The 24,064-nt window shown below is 43.9% G+C and overlaps 1 protein-coding gene across 6 annotated transcripts in view; it reads right to left on the bottom strand.

The window, feature by feature from the left end:
* The window catches only part of FLNA (filamin A), a 117,252-nt gene that overhangs the window by 60,417 nt on the left and 32,771 nt on the right, over nt 1-24,064 (bottom strand). For all 6 annotated transcript variants that reach the window (XM_087710879.1, XM_087710880.1, XM_087710883.1 and 3 more), the window contains exons 6-17: nt 23,917-24,035; nt 23,224-23,301; nt 21,685-21,847; nt 19,009-19,209; nt 18,377-18,514; nt 11,932-12,058; nt 9,857-9,993; nt 6,820-7,013; nt 5,775-5,888; nt 5,070-5,213; nt 1,729-1,852; nt 44-204 (exon numbers count right to left, since the gene is read on the bottom strand). In XM_087710879.1, coding sequence (XP_087567005.1) covers nt 44-204; nt 1,729-1,852; nt 5,070-5,213; nt 5,775-5,888; nt 6,820-7,013; nt 9,857-9,993; nt 11,932-12,058; nt 18,377-18,514; nt 19,009-19,209; nt 21,685-21,847; nt 23,224-23,301; nt 23,917-24,035 — 1,700 coding nt within the window. The remainder of the gene's footprint in view (nt 1-43; nt 205-1,728; nt 1,853-5,069; nt 5,214-5,774; nt 5,889-6,819; nt 7,014-9,856; nt 9,994-11,931; nt 12,059-18,376; nt 18,515-19,008; nt 19,210-21,684; nt 21,848-23,223; nt 23,302-23,916; nt 24,036-24,064) is intronic.

Genomic DNA, 24,064 nt, shown 5'->3' with positions numbered 1-24,064 from the left:
TAATTTCTTGCAACGCAGTGCTTCCTCTGAAAAATGGCCTCACCTGGTCAGCAAACAGCACCATGATTGTGTAGCTTCCAGCACCCCGGGGGGTGTACTTGACTGTGAAGGTGTCATTATCATTCCGAATAATGTCAAAATCGATGTCAGCCTCAGCCGGACCCACCACACCAGGGGCACACTTGATGCCAATGCTCACATCACCTTTAAGAAGAGACAAGTCCGTGAGAGGCATCTCAGTGGAGTATTAAAACATGTGCCTGCAATTGTGACGCAAATTCCAAATCCCGCAAGTGGGCCAAGATATCCCAATATAGTGCAGCCCAGTGGTGAAATTTCAATTTTTTTTACTACTGGTTCTGTGGGCGTGGCTTGGCGGACGTGGCAGGAGAAGGATACTGCAAAATCCCCATTCCTTCCCCATTCCTGGGGGAAGGATATTGCAAAATCTGCATTCCCAGCCCACTCCTGGGGCCAGCCAACAGTTGTATTTGCCAGTTCTCCAAACAACTCAAAATTTCCGCTACCAGTTCTCTCCAGAACCTGCTGACTTTCACCCCTGGTGCAGCCCCTGAAGTCTATCAACCTCCAGCTTCAATCTTTCACTCTAAAGATTTAATTGAGGAGGATCATTTCTCCAATGGGCAATTCTGGTCTTTTCTGGAGTAGCCACGATGGTAAAATAAAGGCAAAGATGCAAGGCATTGATCCACGCATGAAGTGTGCATAAAATTCAGGGTACTTTTTATAATCTACCTCTACATCCTTGTTGCATTAGAAGAAATCAAGAACGAAGAATACGGGAAAGCAAGGCCAGAATGGCTTCACTTGATTGCTAATTTCCTTTCTGTAACTTGTTCAAGGACACATGGTACAGTAGGAACAGAACAGAGCAATTAAGGCAATCTGCCAAGCAAATTGGGGAGGAAGTTTAGTCACCCTTTGCCACAGAATACAAATTAGCACTGCCCTATCTCTGTATAGTCCACTGCACTTAAAAATTAGCAGTGAGAAAGGACAAGCATTTTCCAGCCGTGGGTTGCTTGTCCATTTTGAAGTTTTGGAAACCAGTTGCTATGGGATTAAATCCCATTGTATCAACGGCTGGCCATGGTGGCTGGAGCTGATGGGAGCTACACCTTGGCAACATCTGAAGCAGCGCAACTTTCTCTCTCCCCCTCTTACTTCCACCACCGTCTCCTAACCATGGGAGGGAGCAGGGGAGGGACAAGCGAATTAAAGGGATTCCAAAGACGCAACCTTCTCAACACAAACAAGGCAACGGACAGCAGCGGTTAGGATACAAAAGGCTTCAGAACTGGAGAAGCCAGTCTCAATGAAAAGGCCAGAAAGATTGCACAGCCTTGTCTTTTGTTCCCCTTGGCTGCCAGGAGGAGAAAGGGAGGGGGAGCAGCAAGCAAAAGAATTTCTTTTACGTGCTGCCCTTCAGCATTAAGTGCCTCTTAGAGCAATTCACAACACAAGCCTTTATTCTTGGTTCCCCAATTAAGAATGAGCCTGAAATGTCCCCACCTTCCCCGACGCTTAATCAGACCAAGGTTGGTGCACTTCAGAAGACTAGCTTCTCAGAGCTAACTCTCAGCCTGGCTTACACTGGACTGGAAGGCGGGGTGGGCTGGAAGACGGGGGGTGGCCCATCCTCCTCTTCCTCCATTCCAGCAATGCCAGACATTCCGAGGCGTCAAGGATAGAAAGGGCTCAACTCACCCTGCCCAGCTTCCGTGCAGTCCACTGTGAAGTAGGTCGGTTCGTGCGCCTTTAAGCCTGTCTTCGCCACACCAGGGCCATAGACTTTCACTTTGTTGGGATGGCTGCCAGCTCCAATGTTTACCTAGAGGCACAAGAATGCAAAATTCTGCCTTTGAACTTGGGGCCGGAGAGATAGGAGAAGATGTGCCCTGCCCAAAAACTGGAATATATGTGGGGATGTCTGCCTTTCTCAATGGCTGGCAAACCAGGTTGAGAATGCAAATATCAGCACAATGATCCTTCCTTAATAAGTGTAAAGCCTGAGGAATGCAACTCGGCACAATAATCAATAACCTGATCCTTCCTTAACAAATGTGAGGCAACATCTGGCACGTAGGCACATTCCATCGCTCGCAACAACATCTAGTTGTCTATTAACTTTCTCAAACACAGCTGGACTTTGCCTAGCTAAATCCAATCAGTACAAGGATACTTTGATCAATGTATTAGTTTCTGCCACGTAAACTGTTTTTATGACAATAAAAGGAGAGCTCTCACAAGCTGTTGAGAGTGCCTTCACAACATTCTTCTTCCTGCCTGCGTGTCTTTTCTTCATCACCACAACAAATATGAATCTTAGGAAAGTTCCTGGAGTCAACACAGCAAGAAGGTAACTTTTTTAGTGCTGGTGTTTGGGGATTTGTCTTAAACGTCTGAAGAGGGTGAGGGCACAGGCCATCAGCATAAAAAAAAGGAAGGAAATCTAACAGGAGCTCAGTCCTGTTGCAGCCAAAGCAGATTTGTTCACAGGGGAAAACTGTTTTCTATTCTGTGCCCAAAGTTCACTGCATTGGGTGGTTATATTACATCTAAGTAATAACAATGGCTTACAAGGGAAACATTTAAAAAATAGAAACCGAAGGTTTATTTCGACTACCCAAGAGCAAGTGTTTTGAACTCATGCAACCAAGGCCAAAACTGAAAAATAGAAATCACCAAATGGTTCGAAGTGCAGACTATGCAAAGAAGCAGAAGAAAGAGTCCATCATATACTCAAGCTCATGGAAGAAAATCACAAAGTGATTATAAAGAATGACCCAACACAATGGCCAAAACGAGTCACTTGGAATATCCATAAAAATTATGCACCAGAATGAAAAATTGATGGACAAAGAGAAAAGGGTGGTTGAAAATGTACCAATTAAAATATTGCGAGATTTCGGAATATAAACTGATCAAGTCCTGGCGCACCAGAGTTAATTGTTGTTAAAACAAAGAAAGGGTGACAATTGAAGTGGCAATACCAGAGGATAGTAGAATAGTAGACAAAGAATTGAAGATCTCAAAGAGCCAAGGTGGCGCAGTGGTTAGGGTGCAGTACTGCAGCCACTTCAGCTGACTGCTAGTTCTGCAGCTCGGCGGTTCAAATCTCACCGGCTCAGGGTTGACTCAGCCTTCCATCCTTCCGAGGTGGGTAAAATGAGGGCCCGGATTGTTGTTGGGGGCAATATGCTGACTCTGTAAACCGCTTAGAGAGGGCTGAAAGCCCTATGAAGCGGTATATAAGTCTAACTGCTATTGCTATATGTGAAAAATGAATTTGAAAGATTGTGGCAAAACCAACTGTGCAAGTCCCAGTGGTTATCAGGACATTAGGTGCCACAGACCAAAGAAACTTGGTCGATACTTAGAAAATCTGCATATTGCCAAGTACTTGGATCCACACACACATATAATATAATCCTGATACAAGGTGATCTCCTAGGTTCTTGGGAAAAATGTTTAATGCATATAGGATGCTAGTATAGGACAATACTAGCTAAAGAACCAGTAGCTGTGATTTCACATTGCTCTGTATAATCATGCATATAAAGCCAGAATTGAAAAGACAAAACACATGGCAAATGAAGACCTGGTGGACTGCCATGCAGAATCAATACAAGATCACTCATTACAAACAACGGCATTGACAAAGTACCGTAGTAACAATGGTGCGTTGGAATATCAGCAAGAAATACTATTTGCCTGCAAACAAGAAATGGTGAAACTACAAAATAGACAAAGTAATAGAGAATAAAGAAGCTAAAGCTCTGGGACTTTAGAATTCAAACACACAAGCATCTGCCATACAACACCCCAGACTTAACAACTGTTGTTAAGACAGACAAAAAAAGTCTGCAATACTTGGAGGCAGAATAAATACGGGACTAAGAAACTCCAGATAGTTTATGACTGAAGAAACAAGGAATGATATAATCTGTTTAGAGTTAGCCTAGCAAAGAGGAGTTAAAGCTCAAATGAAAGATGATACTAACTTTCTTTTTTTTTTAAAGTTTATCTTCGAATATCTTTGTTAAAGAATTTTACCCTGTATTGGTTCTGGGAAGTCGGGGGGAGGGGGGAAGGTTGGGGGGGTAGGGGGGAGGGGAGGGGGAGGGAGGTAAATATTTGTAAAAGTTTTGTTTTTAAAAATTTTCAATAACAAAAAATACTTGGGAGGCAGTAGAAGAGAAGAGAAAGAACCGGACGAAATCACAAAATACAAAGAGTGACAAATAGAACCATTGTGGCAAAAGAAAGCAAAGATAGTACCGATAGAAATATTGGGTACAATCCCAAAACATCTGTAATACCACCTGAACACCTTTGGCATTGACAAAATCACCCCATCAGTCAATGGAAAAAGGCAGTTTTACTTAAAACAGCTTACATCCTGCGACAATACCTTCGATATGTTATTAAACAACATTTGCCTATTCTAGGCCCTTGGGAAGGACTCAATGGGTGGGCAAAAATCCAGTCTAAATATCTGACTGATTGACTGATCCTAATAATAAAGTAGTTGTTACTGTTGTTGTTGTTGTTGTTTGGGAAGGAAACCTACTAGTGAAAAGACGTGACCCGACAAAAGCGCGCATGACAAAAGCGCGCCGACAAAACCGTGTCACTAAAACAGCGACGTCATCAACGCGCCAACAACAGCGTGGCGACAGAAGGGCGCTTTACAACAGCGTGTCGACAGAAAGCCGATTTAAGTTAAGGTAAGGGTTAGGTTCAGGGTTAGGTTTAGGGTTAGTGTTACATTTAGGGTTAGGTTTAGTTTTACAGCGCGCTTCTGTCACCGCGCTGTTGTCAGCGCGATTCAGCACTCATTCGTCAGAGCGCTTTAGAACTCGCGGTTTTGTCACCGCGGTTTAGTTGGGCGCGATTTAGTCGTTCGCCTTTTGTTGGTGAACCGTGAAAAGACATATCTGGCTTCAACAGTTTTTGTAGTGCACGCCTTTTGCTTCCTGGGACCAAGATGAATTAAGTCCCATTTTGCCCTAATAATTTTGCTTGCTACTGCAAGGAACACTAACCCTGAAAGGACTGTTGGGAATATTGACTCCTCCCCACGACACCATCGCTGTGTGCTTCATTGGCTTCTTGGGCAAGTAGGAACAGTTATAGGTGCCATTGCCGTTATCCTTCACTGAGACATCTACCGGCGATCCTTCAGAATCCTGAGGTAGAAAAATAAAATTTAAAAAGTCATCTTTCTGCAGGTCAATGTCATTCACCACAATTTCTTCACACACACCCCCCATCATGGAGAAGGCACTTTTCCAATTCCTTTGGAGCAACTTTCTAACCGGATGTCCTGCAGATGCCCTGGGGCTAACAGAGGCAGAATTTTCAAATAGCGCTCAATTCCTTACACTTCCCACTCACGTCTAAGAGTTAAAATCCCAATCTAGACAGATACACCATTTAGATAGCAATAGCAATAGCAGTTAGACTTATATACCGCTTCATAGGGCTTTCAGCCCTCTCTAAGCAGTTTTACAGAGTCAGCATATCGCCCCCACAGTCCGGGTCCTCATTTCACCCACCTCGGAAGGATGGAAGGCTGAGTCAACCTTGAGCCGGTGAGATTAGAACCGCGGAACTGCAGATAACATTCAGCTGAAGTGGCCTGCAGGACTGCACCCTAACCACTGCGCCACCTCGGCTCCCTATGAGATGCCAGGTTGGGGAAGGCATCTTTTAGCAGTGGAGAATCCTGTGCCCGTTGCTGATCTCACCTGTACTTGCACCTTGAGAGGTGCCTTTCCGCCACTCCTCGCATCAACTGTGAACTCTGCGGGCTTGTTGATTGCAACACCAGTCTTCTCTAGGCCTGGTCCATGTGCTTTTACCTTGAAAGGAGTTGGAAGAGAACTGTTAACTGAAGGACCTCTGCTGACCATCACAACACAAACACACACACACCCCAATCAATCAATTTTGCTGAGAGAAGGTAGGATCAGCCAGAGAACCAGAATTAAAGTTGCATAAAGTCCTGAACAACTGGCACAAAAGACCCTACACTTCGTTGTTTACATTTGGGAGACCTGCTTGAAATTCCCTTTGCAGATTTCCCCCAAATCACGATAGCAAGAAACATTGATTTATGTTATTTTCCCAAGGAAACAATAGCTTTAAACTTCACATGAAGACACAGCTTTAAAAAGACATTCGTAAAGACATGATCTGAAACACACACACACACACACACACCAGCCAGCCACAGATGGCCAAATGACTGGCTATTAACTGTTCTTCTACCACAGAAGCATCTGCACACAAAACTAAAGTCAGGATGCACAAAAAACAAAAACGGACATACCACATTTTTCGGAGTATAGGACGCACCGGAGTATAAGACGCACCATGATTTTGAAGAGGTAATTTAAAAAAAAAAAAAAAGTTTTGCACTCTGCAGGCCTCCCAAACCTTCAGCACGCCTCGTTTTTTGCAACAAAAAAAGGGAGGGGGGCATGCAGAGGCTTTGGGAGGCTTGTAGAGAGCTCTTGGGGGCCAGGGGGGGGGTAAAAATGAGCAAAAACGGCTGGTTTTTGCTCATTTTTGCCCTCCCCAGCCCTCGGGAGCGCTTTGCAAGCCTCCCAAACCCTCTGTATGTCCATTTTTGCAAAGGTGGTGGGATTTTGGGAGGCCAAAAATGCTGCATTCGGCGTATAAGACACACCCAGATTTTCACCCTCTTTTTTGTGGGAAAAAGGTGTCTTATACTTTGAAAAATACAGTAAACGCAAAGTGAGCACACCTCTTGGGCAAAGAGGCACTTGCCTTCTCAGGGTAGAAGTCCTTGGGAGCAGCCTTGATTTCCGCCATGAAGGGGCTGAGTTTGATGTCTTCATTGTTGCAGAGCACATGGACTGCATATTCCCCTGGCTCCTGGGGCCAGTAGCGCACATCGCAGGAGCCATCCCCCTTGTCATCACACTCGATCTTTGCCTGTGAGGGACCCTCCACTGAGAAGCCTTCAAGGAGCAGAGAGGGAATGAATCAGGCGCTTACACAGAACCGAGAAGGGAGATCATTTATGAGATATACCCCCTTTAAATGGCAAGCAAAGAATACAAGAAACAATGTTCTGAAGATAACGTATTTCATGTGATACTAATCCAGCCATCCCTCTGATGCCTTCCGGGTGTTTTTAGGCTAAGATTTCTCTAATTTCACAACAGCACTGAAATGCAACATGCCTAGAAACCATAAGGTTGGGGAAAGTTGGAACATACAAACCAAGATTCTCCAAATCTATAAACTAATGACAAAAAAAACCCCAACAATGCTACAAGCCTCATGTCCTTAAAAGGGAATGTGATGAAATGAAATGCTTTGCAGTAAAAGAAAGTAAAGGGTTAATTGGACAATTCCATGTAAATAAGGCAATACAGACAGCTAAGGGAGAGAGGTAAAGGAGAAAGAGGCAAGGGATGGAATACAAATTGGAAAGGTAAAAGGATCATTCTCTAGAGCAGAGGGGTCAAAACTCCTGGCCCGTGGGCTGAATGTGTCACACGCTGGCCACGCCCACGCCCGGTTTAGCAAAGGTGGGGGGGGGGAATCCTGATACGTCACGTGATGCCATGACGACGTGAGTTTGACACCCCTGCTCCACACACCAAAGGTGGGTTTCTCCCAGTTCGCACCGGTACGCCAGAACCGGTTCGTGAAATTTAGTGTACCTTTTGGAACCCGTTCCAAAAGGAAGGAAGGAAGGAAGGAAGGAAGGAAGGAAGGAAGGAAGGAAGGAAGGAAGGGGGAGAGATACACACAAGGAAGGAAGGAAGGAAGGAAGGAAGGAAGGAAGGAAGGAAGGAAGGAAGGAAGGAAGGAAGGAAGGAATGCAGGGAGAGTGAGAGAAAAGAGAGACAGAAAGAGAGAGAAAGAAAGAAAGAAAAAGAAAGAAAAAAAGGGGGAGAGAGAGATGAAAGAAAGAAAGAGGGGGAGAGAGACAAAAGGAAGGAAGGAAAGGAAGAAAGAAAAAGAAAGAGGATTTATGACCACAATTGAACCCAAAATTTTGGTTGCTAAGCAAGAGCATTGTTAAGTGAGTTTCACCATATTTTCCAAGTTGGCCACACCCACCCGGTCACACGCCCACCAGGCCATGCCCGCCCGGTCACATGACCCCCAAGACACTCCCACAAAACAGGCCACACCTACAGAATAGGTTCTAAAAAAATTTAAAACCCACCACTGATACACACACACACACACACTCCTTAGAAAAAAATGTGCGTGGATAAACCTCTGAACAGAAACAAGCTTTATCCATATGATTTGTTCATACAAAATGATTTTATAAACAACCCTCTAAATAAAGGAAAGACAAATCACAGACGAAGACATAATAACCCTTCCCCCCTATGGCTAAGGATCCATTGATTAAAGATGTGGATCATATCAATATAAAAATTCCAAATGTATTATTCTGGTTCGGTGGCAGTGATGTATTAAATGTATTAAACACTCATTTCACACGGAGGCTTGGTCAGAGGAGACCCCCCAAGTTAGCAGCACTGCAAAATGCCAGTTTTGATAGCCATTGTCCCAGTGATGGGTTGCAAATCCCGTTCCAACCGTACCGGCAGCGTCCTCATGGACGTGAGCAGCACGCGCGCATGCGTTCAAGCTCCTCCGCGACGCTCCAGCTGCTCCACGGAGCGTCACGCAGGTGCTGTATGTGCCATGTGCCTGCGCGGAAGCGCAGAAGCCTTTAAACTCCGGTAAGGAGCTTGGGCGGGCGAGCACCTTACCGGAACGGTACCCGGTGCTCCGGGCTGGCTCCAGTACGCCTGTACCGGGGCGTACCGCCTGCAACCCATCACTGCATTGTTCCTTCCAAAGGACAAAGCATCCAGTAGGGCCATGGGATTACCTCAGCTAGCGGGAAAGTATAAGGGTAGAGACAGTTCTTCCGAAAAGTCTGGTCTCTGGGCAAAGATATTTTAAAGAGGTGACGTATAACATTTTAAGTCATGTCCAGACAGACACCGGAAGCCCACAGAATTCTTTACAGAGCAGCTGTGATTCTCATGAAAACCAACCATCCTCAAGGCAACTCCGCATGTGGAGGAGCTTAAGATGACCGCCCCCAATGTTGAAATTATCCAAATGTGCCTGTTGAAGAGACTGAAGGGTTCCACCACAAAACCGCGGACGACAAAATCGCGCTCGACGAAAGCGCGTACGTGACGTCATCACAGCGCGACGAAAACATCGCGCTGTGATCGATAAATGTAAAAATAAAGCGAAAACCTTACCCTAACCCCCCCAAACCTAACCCTAAACTTAACCCTAAACCTAACCCTAAACCTAACCCTTAACCTAACGCTAAACCTAACGCTAACCCTTAACCTAACGCTAAATGTAACCCTAGCGCTCTAAACCTAACCCTAACCCTTAACCTAACCCTAACCCTAAACCTAACCCTTACCTTTATGTGAATCGGCTTGCTTTAATTTTATTTTTATTTCAATTTTTAATTTTTTTCGTCGCGCTGTGATGACGTCAAATGTGCGCTTTCGTCGAGCGTGCTTTTGTGGACCGCGGTTTTGGCGGGTCGCGGACTGAAGGGGGCAAAGCTATTGTGCAGGCTGGATGAGAAAAAAAGAACTGAGGAAACAGGGCAAAGCAGTTCCTTTTCCCCTACGAGGGGCGGAAAGTTCTCAAGAGACGTTTGGATGGATTCCCCAGATTAGGGATGTATTAGGGTTTTTAATCCTTTTAACTGCCCACATGTGGGAAGTGAGAGGATGTAAATTATATCAACAAATTGCATGAACATGGAAACGCAAGATAGAAGACCACTTACCTAATGTGCCAACGTCATCCCCGATGGCTTCTACTACAAAATCTGCCGACTTGCCCACGACACCTCCTTCCAAACCTGGTCCCCAGGCGCGCACCTTCTGGTTCATGCACTCTGTCCCAACTCTCACTTCAAAGGGGCTACAAGTTTAAGAGGGTGAAGTTTTTATGTTCTGCTTCTGTGATAGTTATCCTTGTAAAGAAACCCTATCACGGTCTTTCCCAACCAACTTCTCCTTTCTAGGAAGTTGAAGCTCAATGCCCCTGAAGGCTGTTTGTTCAGGACTTGTTCTACGGATACTCTCAGTGGAAACGAACCTAACGCGATCTTCCATCAAGATGTAGAACAAGGGAATGACTGAATGCTTCTATTTGCCTCATTTTGATCAGCAAATTCCAAAACTGAACACTACTTACACCCTTCATGGTATTGGATCTGGATACTTGAGAGACCGCCTGCTGCCAATTACCTCCACTAGACCAATAAGATCCCACAGACTAGGCCTCCTCCGAATTCCATCAGCCGCCCAATGCCGACTGGCGACTACTCGGAAGAGGGCCTTCTCTGTGGCTGCTCTGACCCTCTGGAACGAACTTCCCGTGGAGATTCGTACCCCCACCACCCTCCAGACCTTCCGCACAGCCCTTAAAACTTGGCTGTTCCGACAGGCTTGGGGCTAAAGACTTCCAGCCCCACTCTGAATGGTATGATTGTTGTGTTTTTAGTAGTGTATGGTCTTTTTGTTCTGTAATTTGTTTGTTTTCCCCCTCCCTTGAACTGTGAGCCGCCCTGAGTCCCCTCAGGGAAAAGGGCGGCATACAAATAAAGCAAATTCCAATTCCAATTCCAATTCCAATTCCAAAGTAAGGTAAAGGAAAAGATTCCCCTCACACATACTGTATGTGCTAGTCATACCCAACTCTAGGGGGCGGTGCTCATCTCCGTTTAAAACCTGAAGAGCCAGCGCTGTCCGAAGACGTCTCCATGGTCTTGTGGCCGGCATGACTAAACGCCAAAGGCGCACGGGAACGCTGTTACCTTCCCACCAAAGGGGGTCCCTATTTTTCCACTTGCATTTTTACACGGGTTTGAACTGCTAGGTTGGCAGAAGCTGGGACAAGTAATGGGAGCTCACTCCGTTACGTGGCGCTAGGGATTCGAATTGCTGACCTTTCTGATCGACAAGTTCAGTGTCTTAGCCACTGAGTCACCGCGTCCCATTGTTGTAACATAAGTGCAGGCATGCATAGGTATGCTGGAACACTATGCGGAACAGCAGTAATGATTTACTATACCATAAGGTCAGTAATACAAACTGCTGACTCTCAGCTCAGCATTATGTAGGGCAGAGGTTACAACCTGCTGACTTTGAGTATGGGGTCAGAAGTTTGCATGCTAGTAAAAGATTTATTGCTGACTATGAGCCAAGGTGGCGCAGTGGTTAAATGCAGCACTGCAGGCTACTGCTAGATCAGCAGTTCAGCGGTTCAAATCTCACCGGCTCAGGGTTGACTCAGCCTTCCATCCTTCCGAGGTGGGTAAAATGAGGACCCAGATTGTTGGGGGCAATATGCTGACTCTCTGTAAACCGCTTAGAGAGGGCTGAAAGCCCTATGAAGCGGTATATAAGTCTACTGCTATTGCTATTGCTGCTATTGCTATTGCTATGAGCATTCTCTAGGGTCAGAGGTCTGTGTGGCAGTAAATGAGTTACCATATACCATAGACTTGTACAGCCATGATTGGCCCACATAGACCTTGCAACTCCACCCTTTCTTTGTGTATGCTCAATACAAGAGGCATCCGGACTCTGCTCTGGGTCGTCTCATCCCGAGGGAACTCGTGTCCGTGTCTTCCTTCATCATTGGCCTCATGGGCGACCCGCGGAGAAATCGCATCCCATCACCTAAAATCATGCTTATTTTCTATATAAGCAACCTTGCATACCCCCTGTTTGGCTCAGTTATGTATCACAGAACTTTAAACCTTTCCTCTCCACAGCCACGGGAGCCTGAACAGACCCTTCAATAATAGTCGTATCTTTCTTGCCCCCATCTGGCTTTTGCTCTCCATCTCACCTGCGGGGGATGTGCTGCCCTCCCCAAGTTATTGTGACAGTATAATTGCCAGGTACGGTTGGGTAGTATTCAAAACCATATACTCCATCACCCAGGTCCTTCTGCTTGATACGTTCTTCTAATCCTTCTGCAAAGAGAGAGAGAGAGAGAGAGACTGTTGCAGTGATCAAATCAAGCCAGCCCTATAATTAGTCACAATGAGGCAGCTTCCTCAGAGAGCTAATTTGTAGTGCCTGGGGGGGGGGAAAAAAATCCCCAACGGATTGTTGTGGGTTTTTTGTAGAAAGTGAGAAGCATCTCTGCATTTTTGTATCCTAGGTCTTATAAATTTGATTTCGGAGGAGGGAGAGAATTTGACAATGCCTTGGGTCAGATCCCTGATCACAGCAACTAAACTCCCCGTTGTATAGGGGGGAAAGCAATATCCAAGAAACAATCATATTTACAGTTGCAAGCTACTCATATGAACCACACGCTTGTATCTCATGTCATGAAATAGAACCCCGCAGCCCATTGCACACTGCATAGGAGCAAGCCCAATGCAGTACTTGGAGGTTTGAATCTGAATGCCCATGCAACCATGGAGTTGATTAAGTTGCCTTGACACCTGTTATTTTCTTTGGAAATACCCGTTTTCTTCTCTTCCTATTGTAATATTCCGGGTGTAATTGTTGTAGTTTTATGTACTTAAATATCTTTTAAACAAAAATAAATGGGAATCCCAAGAGTGGTAAAATATTTTGCAATCCATGCATTTGTTTGTTTTTTAAACAAGTGGATTTTTGTTGAACCTCATGGAGAAAGAACTGGTGTGCTAAATGCTTGCATGTCGTATTTTCAGTAGAAAACTACTACTTTAATAACCTCTCATCTTTTTTGTTTCAAAAAAAATCCGCTTGTCCGGTTTATTTCATTTTAACACAATTTGGCATGTTAATCAATTTGGCATATAAATGTTATTAAACTTCCAAACTTCCAATCTGAAGCCAGAATTTTCCTGTATCCTTAGTTTAATAATTAAAATAATATTGGACTGGAAGGACTATCCCTTGGGTAGTTGGACTATCCAACTATCCCTTATAGCAATAGCAATAGCAGTTAGACTTATATACCGCTTCATAGGGCTTTCAGCCCTCTCTAAGCGGTTTACAGAGTCAGCATATTGCCCCCAACAACAATCCGGGTCCTCATTTTACCCACCTCGGAAGGATGGAAGGCTGAGTCAACCCTGAGCTGGTGAGATTTGAACAGCCGAACTGCTGAACTGCAGTCAGCTGAAGTAGCCTGCAGTGCTGCACTCTAACCACTGCGCCACCTCGGCTCTTATACCCGACACACTCTCTTTAATGCGCTTTGGTAAAATTATCCCAGTACTGCTGAGAGGAAATTGAAATTTCTTTTAAATACCAAGCTGACCTGCAAAGTATTCCTCCTATTTTTATTACTCCACGATCAGGATAAGCCTAAGTGACTGGATATAAGAAATATTTGATCTGTTCACACAAGTCTACATGATACAGAAATTAAGATAAAGCAGGTTCTAGTTAGTGGTATGGTCTGAAATTGTAATGATTTGACTTTTCAAACAACTGACCACGCCTTTCTCTAGTTTAACCTGAAATTAAACCTTTGCATTTCTTGGGAAAGAAAGAGTGGAATGTAAAAGACGGAAGCATTCGGATGGTCACCACTTAATGTCCAGTCACTTAGCAACTATGCAAAATTACAATGGGCCTCCCACCAGTACTATTTTTGGGCTGTGTTCCACCCTCATCCCCACCCCAATGGTCACACAATCACATTTTAGGCACTTGGCAACCAGTTCACATTTACAGCTGTTTACAGTGTCCCGTAGCCATGTGACAGCAATTTTTTTGGCATTTTTTGCTAGTTTCCAGTGTTTACTTCCAATTTCTGGCAAAAAAATGCCCATTGGGGAAAACAGACTCATTTAATGACTACAGTGTTTGCTTAACAACTGCAGCATTTGCTTAACAACTGTTGCAAAAGAAGGTAATTATTCGGTGCTTAATGACCATCCCTACAACTGTCATTCCAGACTCAATTGTATTTATAAGTCCAGGGCCATCTGTACTACAAATTGTCATTGAGCAATGCTATCATCTTAACCCTTATTTATTTAGCATATGGTATAACACACACGGACTAGCAATATGAAGGAACATTTCAACTAGATTAGTAGAACCCGACAAAATATAAATGTCAAAAAAAAATCTATGTTGAAACACCAATGTCCAGGCCATCTAACCATTGGAGCACAGCATTGTTTATGTTTTAAAAAATCAGATTCCGGACTGCTATAAGGCCCCAGCTTACAGTTGGGTCATGATCAGAGGTGGGTTCCTACCAGTTCGCACCTATTCGGTAGAACCAGTTCGTCAAATCTACCGAACCGGTTAGATTCCACTAGTGGATCCAGAAAGCAGGCCACACCTACAGAAGAGGTTCCAAGATTTTTTGAAACCCATCACTGGTCCTTGGATATGATTATTCTACACTATCATGCTCATATTTATAAAACTCAGTGCCTCTGTGAAAGGTAAGGATGACTACTGCGTTTTTGGTGCAGTCAGAACATGGCGTGTGTTGAAGTTGTTTTAACGCAAACCAAAGATGCCTTTTAAAAAACAAGTTTACATCATATTCTTATGCATGCCAGTGCTGTGTGTGTGGTAATTTAAGGTGGTTCTGACAAGTGTCGTCGGCATCTTCATATCCGGTCACATGGGCAGCAAGCCACTCCCATCCGGTCACATGGGCAGCAAGCCACTCCCATCCGGTCACATGGGCAGCAAACCACTCCCACAAAGGAGGCCACACCCACAGAGTAGATTCAAACAATTTTTGAAACCCACCACTGGTCATGATGTGATCTATAGTTTGATATGGGACCCCACAGTCACACTGAGAGGAGGATACTAAGTCCCATTTATATAAGAATCCCAGTAGACGCCATGTGAGGTGCGAATCCTATTCTGTCACCTTTTTTGTCTTTTCACCATAATAGAAGAGGTGAGACTGCTGAGCATAAAACCCATCCTGTCTTCCAATGCTGAACACATGTTTTCATTGAACGGTCTTATTTTCTTACCAAAGAAACTGAGATCTTAGCTCTTTCTCCAGCTTCACAAATGGCCTGGATCAAACAGGCCTGGCTCAGCTCACCTCCGAGCTTGAGTATCATCCTACTATTTGGCAACAGCAAAATTCTGGAAGTCATTAACACTCCCCAATGTATCTTTGGGATCTTTGTAGATAGGAGTCCCCCAAGGGAATAAACTGAAGCAGCCACGCTCTCAAGATTTTTATCTTCCTGGCTCAGGCTTTTAAAGGTTGCTTTAGGCGGAGTTGCCCAACCCTGTTTGAGGCTTGAAATGAGGGTTACTGCTGTCAAATCCCGCGTACACTTGCCTTCTAGAAGGCCCAAGAATTTAACACATCCATAGGCAAAAGAAAATGAGGCTCCCTGGATGAAAATAATGCTTCATCTTGCTTCTTGTAAAGCTTGCCTTTTTTAAATAAGGAAAGGAAAGAGAACCGGGCCGTCCTCAGTAGAGGAAAATATGTAAATGCAACAAAGGTTAGATTGGAGGGAGAGGGGGGTAGTAGGAAGGACAGGATGGAGAGGAGAAAGGAGAGAAACAGGAAAAAGGGAAAGGCAGAAGAAGGGGGGGAAGGTTAAAAAGGAGGAAGAGAAAGGAGAGAAGGGAAGGGAGAGGTGGAAAGAAGAAAGGAGAGAAGAAAGAGAAGAAAGTGGGATAGGAAGGAGAGAGGGAAGAAGGCAGGGAAGCAAGGAGGGAATGAGGGAGGGAAGGAACGAGAGAAGGAGAGTAGATAGGAAGGAGGGAAGGAGGGAAGAAAAGGAGGGAACTCAAGAGAAGAGAATGGAAGGAGGGAAGGAGGAAAGGAGGGAGGGAAGATATGAGAGAAGGAGGGGGGGAAGAAGAGAGGAAAGGGAAGGGGAAGGAAAGGAGGAAGGGAAAAGAAAGGAGGGAAGGAAGGAGGGAAGGAGAGAAGGAGGGAGGGAAGGAAGGGGAGTGGGAAAGAAGAAACAAGGTAAGGAAAGAGGGAGGGAGGGGAGAAGATACCCAACCTTTGATGCCTATAAGGATTTTGATATTATGGGAATGTCTTGAAACACAGTCAAATGTAAAGTGAAACAGTGGATGTTGTATTGTCTTTTACCAGCTATTGGTTGTTGTATTTTTCTTTTACTAATAAAAATACTTTAATTAAAAAAAAAATGAGGCTCCCTGACACTGTAGTTTTAGAAGAGTTGCATGCATTTATTGAGACTGGGTATTAATGACAAAAAAAAGAAAGCACCCCAAGAAACATACTTCAACCACTAATGTCCAGTAGCTACATCTTACTTCATTCTCCAAAAGCTAAATTTTGCCCTCACTGGATTCTCTTTCATAGTAAAGTTAGTCTGTCTCCATGTCTAACCTTTGCAGCCACTCCAAAAAACGCAATGGCCAAGCTGGGACCTGCTTAAGGTGGAGAGTATGTTGACATTAGACATTTTCTCCTTTGTTTACTGGGTCCAAACTGTCTGACTTATTTTGAGGATTAGAAGCATCAAGCCAGGAGGTGTGTTTCAAAGGGAAGCTCTACTTACAAAGGATAAAGTTTTAGCTTCCTCTACATTGGGACTCCCAGACATCCTAGGAGAGAACTATGATCCCCTAGAATTAATGCCCAATGTCAGGATGGCTCCAGACAAGAGACGAGTGAATTAAGCTTCAGTCAGCGAATCTTTCAGGATATGAAGTTTATTCCTCTATTTTGGATACACTAGCCTAAAGCAGACGTAAAGTGAGATTTGGACATTAAGTGTGACACCTACCGGGTCAGGCTGGACAGCCTCTTAGAGCCCCTTTACTTCTATATTAAAGCCACATAGGCAGAATTGCAGCTTGCAAAAGAACAGGAAGCAAGTGCTTAACCACAAGATAACCCTATGTCAAAACCTAGGTCAAAAGTCTATGTCAAAAGTCCAAGGTTCAATTAAAGTTCGTTAATGACACGTACTCCATAAACAAAAGGAGAAGTAAGACCCCCATCTCCTTATAAGGCTTTCTCCTCAAGGTAACCACTAAGAAATGTGTTAAGTATTTCCATGTTGCAATGCTTTTGAGAAAGTATAAGTATATTTTATTTATTCAATGACTCCTCTTTATCTTATTCATTTATATTTAGTTTGTTAGATTTGTTGTTTTCTTATTACATTTCACGCTTTCATCTTATTGTTTTGCTGGATTTTATTCACTGTTTTTTTCCCCATTTATTAAATTGTCAATGTTTTTTAGCATTTTATTCAATTTCACAAGCGACTCAGAGCAAATGAAGACACACAAACACACACTCACACACAAAGAAACAATAAATTTAAGTCAAGGGCTACCTATAGTTCCATTGCGGCCACTTACTAGCTATTCTTAGTGATCAGTACCAAATATCAACCAAAGAGACAAGAAAGTAACAAGTCTTTGAACGAAAACAGCTCCAGCGTGACTTTGAACCAGAGGTGGGTTCCTACCAGTTCGCACCTATTCGGTAGAACCGGTTCGTCAAATCTACCGAACCGGTTAGAAGAGGTTCCACCAGTGGACCCGGAAAGCAGGCCACACCTACAGAAGAGGTTCCAAAATTTTTTGAAACCCACCACTGGTGGGTGTGTAATGTCCCGCAATTATCTATGCATTAATAATGATCTAGTAATATTTCCTGATACATTTTAGGGACCTTTCCTTACATAATTGGTGTTTTCTTTCATACTTTTGGATTTCTAATTTCTGTTTCCGTTAGTTGGCAATTGCTAAAACCAATCCCACGTGAAAAAGTATTCAAAACCTTCTTGATTTCAATTGTCAATTTATTTATTCCTGCACATTGTAATATTTATTCATTTACATGTCTCTGTTTTTCCACTGTTGTGCAAACACAATTCCAGGAGCTGCTAACATGTGTAAAATTAAATATATATTATACTCCCTTTCAAATAGCCAACAAAATATTTCTGGTTTTAATTCCATCTCTTGCTTTACGATTGCTTCTAACCACTAACTTCTGAATAGCTACTTGGACCGACCTAAATACTAATTCATAATTTCATATCCGGTTACATGGGCGGAAAGCCACTCCCATCCGGTCACATGGGCAGCAAGCCACTCCCATCCGGTCACATGGGTGGCAAGCCACTCCCACAAAGGAGGCCACACCCACAGAGTAGGTTCCAACAATTTTTGAAACCCACCACTGCTTTGAACCCTGGGAAAAGTGCAATAAGGAGCTGAACACCAGACATCGGATGAAATCAAACGGGTTCGTTTATATAAAATCTAACCCCATCCACCCCCTGCCCTCAAACCCCACTCTTGTAAAATGCAAACCCACCACCGTATACATCCAGGGGACTTACTTGGGCCTTTGATCGTCACCTTGAGCTCCCCGCTGCCAGCGCCCTTGGTGTACACCTTGAAGTCTGCAGTCTCTTTTACTCGGACCCCCTTGGGTTGCAGGCCTCGACCCACCGCTCGGCAAGCACTGGGGTTGCATGCTGCAGCAGCAGCAGCAACAAAAGAAACGCGGAGAAACGAGAGTTCAGTAGGATGCAATTCTCTGGAATCAAGACAACACTCCACTACACAAATATACAGATTCTTTCCGTCATTAATACGTTGGGTACCCTCGTGAAATCAAGGGAATGGGATTTTACAGTTATAGGCTGCCCCACAGACGCAACTGACATGCACTTCTGCCACATTTCCTCCACCCTCGTTTGCCACGTGAAATACCATGAGCCCTGGGTCCAGGCGCGCAGCAGCTGGGAGGAGATGAAGGTCAGCAGAGATCCAGGGAGATGGCTCCTCAGAGGAGAGAGGACAGAAGAGAGGAGAGCTGGCCAGCATAGGAGAAGGTAGGCAGAAAGGAGAGGACAGAGGTTAGCATAGAGTAGAGCTTTACCCTCTTCTGGCCAGAAAGAGGAACCCAAGCAGAGTGAGTGATAATAAGGACAATAATAAGGCCCACCGTCAAGCCCAGAAGACTCACCTTGTCCCACAGTGACCGTGTATGGGCTGCGAGGGATGGGAATCCCGCCAAAGGTAATGTAGATGGTGTAAGTGCCCTCCAAAGTGGGCTTGTAGGAGCAGCGATAGGTGCTATTTCCTTTGTCTTCCAATTGCTGCTCAACTGTTCCTTTCTTGCCAGTGGGATCTTGGATGATCACCTCAAGTTCTCCAACCCCAGCACCTGGGACAGTAATACGACAACTTAAATACCACGCGCGCCACATTTTGTTTAATTTCTTCAATGTTGCATTGCATGGTGTGGAAAAAATTGTTTTAGCAATTTATCACAGCAATCTGGCCTGGACCAATATATGCAAATAGACCAACTCTAAAGGCACTTTCATTTTTTCTATATGAATGATTTCTGTTCAGATATGCCCCTGGGAAATCCAGCTCCTCAAAGTAGACTTCCTTGCCTCCTACATTCATTTGCATTTGAAATCACAGAAATGGTAAGTGCTCAGGTTTCCATTCTCTACAGATCATGTTTTCGATCAAGTATTATTGCTTGAACATTTTTCACCAACATTCCAAGCCTGTGGTTCTTGAAAGCATCAAAATTATGTAAACCCTTTCTCCGTTAGCAATTATTACTTTAGGCAATCAGAATTTTCATTAAATGCATTCTACTCCCTCATTACAAAACCATTTTGCTTTTTAAAGTTAAGTCTTCCTTAACTGGTGCACCTAGATCCGTTGGGACTACAGAGCATTGCCCAGAATTATCAAACAGAATGGTAGTTAGATTGCCAGCTTATCTGGAGGGCACTCAGTTGTCAAATGCAATCTTAAAATCTTAACAAACAAGACGGATTTGGAGAAAGAGGATAGCTGGAACTGCTATTTGACCCAAAGCATAGTTTAAATTCAAATTCTAGCTATTGAACGAGCTATCAAACCCTATTCGTGCAGGTGGAAGATCTAACTTCTTAGAGCAGAATTCAATGCATAGTGTACTTATACTGCTTCCTCTGCATACAGTATGGAATTCTTATGTAAGTTATCTAGTAAAAACGTTTTGAAAAACTATCAGAAAACTTTTTGTTCTATGTCCCTGTATATTTTGCTTCAGGCTTTGCTCAGGGCTCACAGATACAAACCACAAAGGAAAATAAATGGGAAGAGTTCTGGTAAAATTATATAAATATAAATGCTCTAGAACAGTGTTTCTCAACCTTGACAACTTGAAGTCCTGTGGACTTCAACTCCCAGAATTCCCCAGCCAGCATAGCTTCAGGACTTCAAGTTGTCAAGGTTGAGAAACACTGCTCTAGAACATAAATTGGGATTTAGCAGGGAATTTCATGAGCACTAGATACAGTAAGCAATGCAAGTAAACTGCTTACCAGCAGCTGCTTAATGTTTAATGTCTGAAGACTTAAAGCTATTCGCTTCCTAACTATATGTACAAAAAGCAAAAATGAGAATGTCTTGTTTTGCAAACCACAACTAGGAGAATGAATTATTATTTTTTGTACAACAAGAACAATCTGTTTCAGGATGGGCAAGTGAAAGAAAAAAAACCTTTCCAAGAGGCTGATATTTTTGGATTAAGTTGAGCGTTTCAGAACAACTGGTATCATCCAAGCCCTACATCATTGTTTGATTTTATATCATGCCAAGTTCAATAAGAACAGGCTGAGCAGCTTAAGTGACTTAAAGGCTACAATTATTCATATTCTTGAAAGAAACATGTACAATGTGTAGTTCTATCATTAGTAGTCTCTATCTCCCCCTCCCTACCCCATACACACAAACCTCACTCAACAGTATACAAGAATAAAATGACAGTTATTCTAAATCAACGTCTAGGCAGCCGTTCTTTGAACCACATCCTTGACCCTGAAGCTAGTGAGTTATTATAATCATGCTTCCAAATAGCGAAGCCCCACATTCGGAGCTACAAGACAAGCTATTCGCTCATGATATACTTGCTGGCGTTCTCTGCAATCCATGAAAGGACACTAAAATCCTTGAACAGAGTCCTTTAACTGTCTTCAACTATTACAACCTGGCAATTAGCTTGAAACTAGGAAACATTTGCTATTCCTTTTGGTAATCAAGCCTCTGGGAGAAGTCCTGAAGCCACATAGAGGCCTGACAAGAGACACAGAATTCATATCAACTTTCAACAAAGTATTGGTATTGGACCTGGGTACTTGAGAGACCGCCTGCTGCCAATTACCTCCACTAGACCGATTAGATCCCACAGATTAGGCCTCCTCCGAATTCCATCCGCCGGCCAGTGTCGACTGGCGACTACCTGGAGGAGGGCCTTCTCTGTGGCTGCTCCGACCCTCTGGAATGAACTTCCCGTGGAGATTTGAACCCTCACCACCCTCCAGGCTTTCCGCAAAGTCTTAAAAACCTGGCTGTTCAGACAGGCCTGGGGCTAAAGAGCTGTTGCCCCCGTCTCGAATGGTATGACTCTTGTGAGTTTTAAATTATATATTGTTATGCTTGTTGTTTTTTAAATTTTCTGTCTGTATCCCCTTCCCCGGTTCGAGTTGTGAGCCGCCCTGAGTCCCCTTCGGGGGGAAAGGGCGGCATATAAATACAATAAACTAAACTGAACTGAACTGAACAAAGTACATTTTCACTGATACAATTTCCCAGCCAGGCTGCTATCTGCCTAGGATCCACCCCCTTCACTGACCAGCGGTGAAGATCTCAAAGTAGGTAGTCTTGTTGGCTATGTTGCCTGTGGGTTCGAGGCCAGGGCCTTGAGCAGTGACCTTGCTGGCATCACCGTGGGATTTGTCCACATTCACCTCGAAAGGGCTCTTGGCGATGTGCTGTCCAGCAAACAAGACCGTTACCTGGAACAAGAAAGGAAGGAAGTCAGAGGAAGGTGGTTGTGGTGGGACATTCAGAACACTTCTTTTTAGCAGGTTTTTTTCGTGGCACGACAAAACCGCAGTCCACTAAAGCGCGCCCGATTAAAGCGCGTCGCTGACGTCATCAGCAGCGCAACAACAACGACCGCAGAGAAAAAAGGGCGTAAAGGTAAGGGATTCACGTAAAGGTAAGGGTTAGGTTAGGTTTAGGGTTAGGTTAAGGGTTAGGGTTACGTTAAGCGTTAGGGTTAGGTTAAGGGTTAGGTTTAGGGTTAGGTTTGGGGGGGTTAGGTTTAGGTTTACGCGTTAATTTTAGCTTTACTGCTCACAGCGTGCTTTTTTCGTCGCGCTGTGATGATGTCAGGTACGTGGTTTCGTCGAGCGCGCTTTAGTCGACCGCGGTTTTGTGGTGGAACCGGGTTTTTTTTATTATTTTTTTCCTTCTACAACACTTTACAGTCATTACATTAACATTGTTATGTCATCATACCTGTACATGTATATAATATTTCGCTTCTATATTTACACACCTTTATACACAGTTCTATATATATTTATATATATTGCTTTTTGGCTTAATTAACTTTATTCTTGTTTTGCAGCCATTTGTACCAATTGTTCCAAATTTCATAATATTCCGACTCTTCTTTTATCTTTTAATTTCAGTGTTAATTTGTCCATCTCTGCACAATCCAAAGTTTTTTTTATCACTAATTCATCCGAGGGGGGTATTATTTTGTTTCCAGCATTGGGCGAATGCTATTCTAGCTGTAGTTAGCAGATGTGTTAATATGTACTTAATTTTCTTTGTATATTTCCCTTTGATTATTCCCAGTAGAAAGATTTCGGGTTTGTATTTTATCTGTTCTCCTGTAATTTCTTGCGCCCATTTCCAAATTTTTGTCCAATATTTTCGTGTTTCCGGGCAGGTCCACCATATGTGATAATAAGTCCCTTGTACTTTTTTACACTTCCAGCAGGTCGGCTTCATGTTTGGGTACATTTTAGCCAATCTTGTTGGTGGTAAATGCCAATGATAAAACATTTTGTATATATTTTCTTTAAGTGCTGCTGATCGTGTTAGTTTATAATTTGTGTTCCAAATTCTTTCCCAATCCACTAGATCTATGTTGTAACCAAAGCTTTTGGTCCACGCTATCATGCAACCTTTCACTTTTTCTTCTTCTAATGTTGCTTCTAACAAATATTTGTATATTTTCGTTATGAATTTATTTTCCGGGCCAATTAAAATTTTATCTTATTTGTTGTAATTCTGTGTATATTCCATATTCTTTTACGTCTTTTTTGTATGTCGATTGTAGTGTTCTTCCACTCACTGCCACTATATTCATGCTTACCTTGTGGACACCTGTCACTTTAGGCACATACCACACTGAGAAGGTCCGATTCTTGTCATTGTTAGCGATGACCTTAGCCTAGGAGATAAACAGGACAAGTTGAGCTGTCATTATATAGACCTGTGATGGCACACAGAACCCTCTCTGCAGGCACGTGAGCTGTCGCCCCAGCTCAGCTTTGCGGTGCATGCACACGCACCTCCCACCGGCCAGATGGTTTCCGGGTCTCTGTTGGGCATGCGTGGGGGGGTGCATGCAATAGCAATAGCAGTTAGACTTATATACCGCTTCATAGGGCTTTCAGCCCTCTCTAAGCGGTTTACAGAGTCAGCATATTGCCCCCAACAACAATCCGGGTCCTCATTTTACCCACCTCGGAAGGATGGAAGGCTGGGTCAACCCTGAGCCGGTGAGATTTGAACAGCCGAACTGCAGAACTGCAGTCAGCTGAAGTAGCCTGCAGTGCTGCATTTAACCACTGCGCCACCTCCCTATGCGGGAGATGCATGTGCTGCATGGGGAGGGGGCGCACACGTGTGTGTGTGTGTGTGTCACATACACATTGCATTACGGGTGTTGCATGCACACGCTTTCGGCCAAAAAGATGAGCCATAACTGAGGTAGACCAAAACGGTTCAACTTCCCACCTCAGATTTCATCCACTCTTCCCAGTATGCTTCTGAAAATACTTACTTCTTCACGATGGCCAGCTGGATCCTCTACATAAACCAGCACCTCTCCAAGACCAGCACTGATGGTTTCTACTGTGAACTCGGCCTTCTTCTTCACCATGTTACCCATGGGCTCAATACCTAAAATTAACAAAGGACACAGAGGATGC

Source organism: Thamnophis sirtalis, unplaced genomic scaffold (genome assembly GCF_051295495.1).
Source record: "Thamnophis sirtalis isolate CommonGarterSnake01/CBP01778 unplaced genomic scaffold, rThaSir2_p1.2 scaffold_3, whole genome shotgun sequence".
Classification (NCBI taxonomy): domain Eukaryota; kingdom Metazoa; phylum Chordata; class Lepidosauria; order Squamata; family Natricidae; genus Thamnophis; species Thamnophis sirtalis.
The sequence above is the reverse complement of the archived record's forward strand: the minus strand, read 5'-3'. Positions and strand labels throughout refer to the sequence as shown.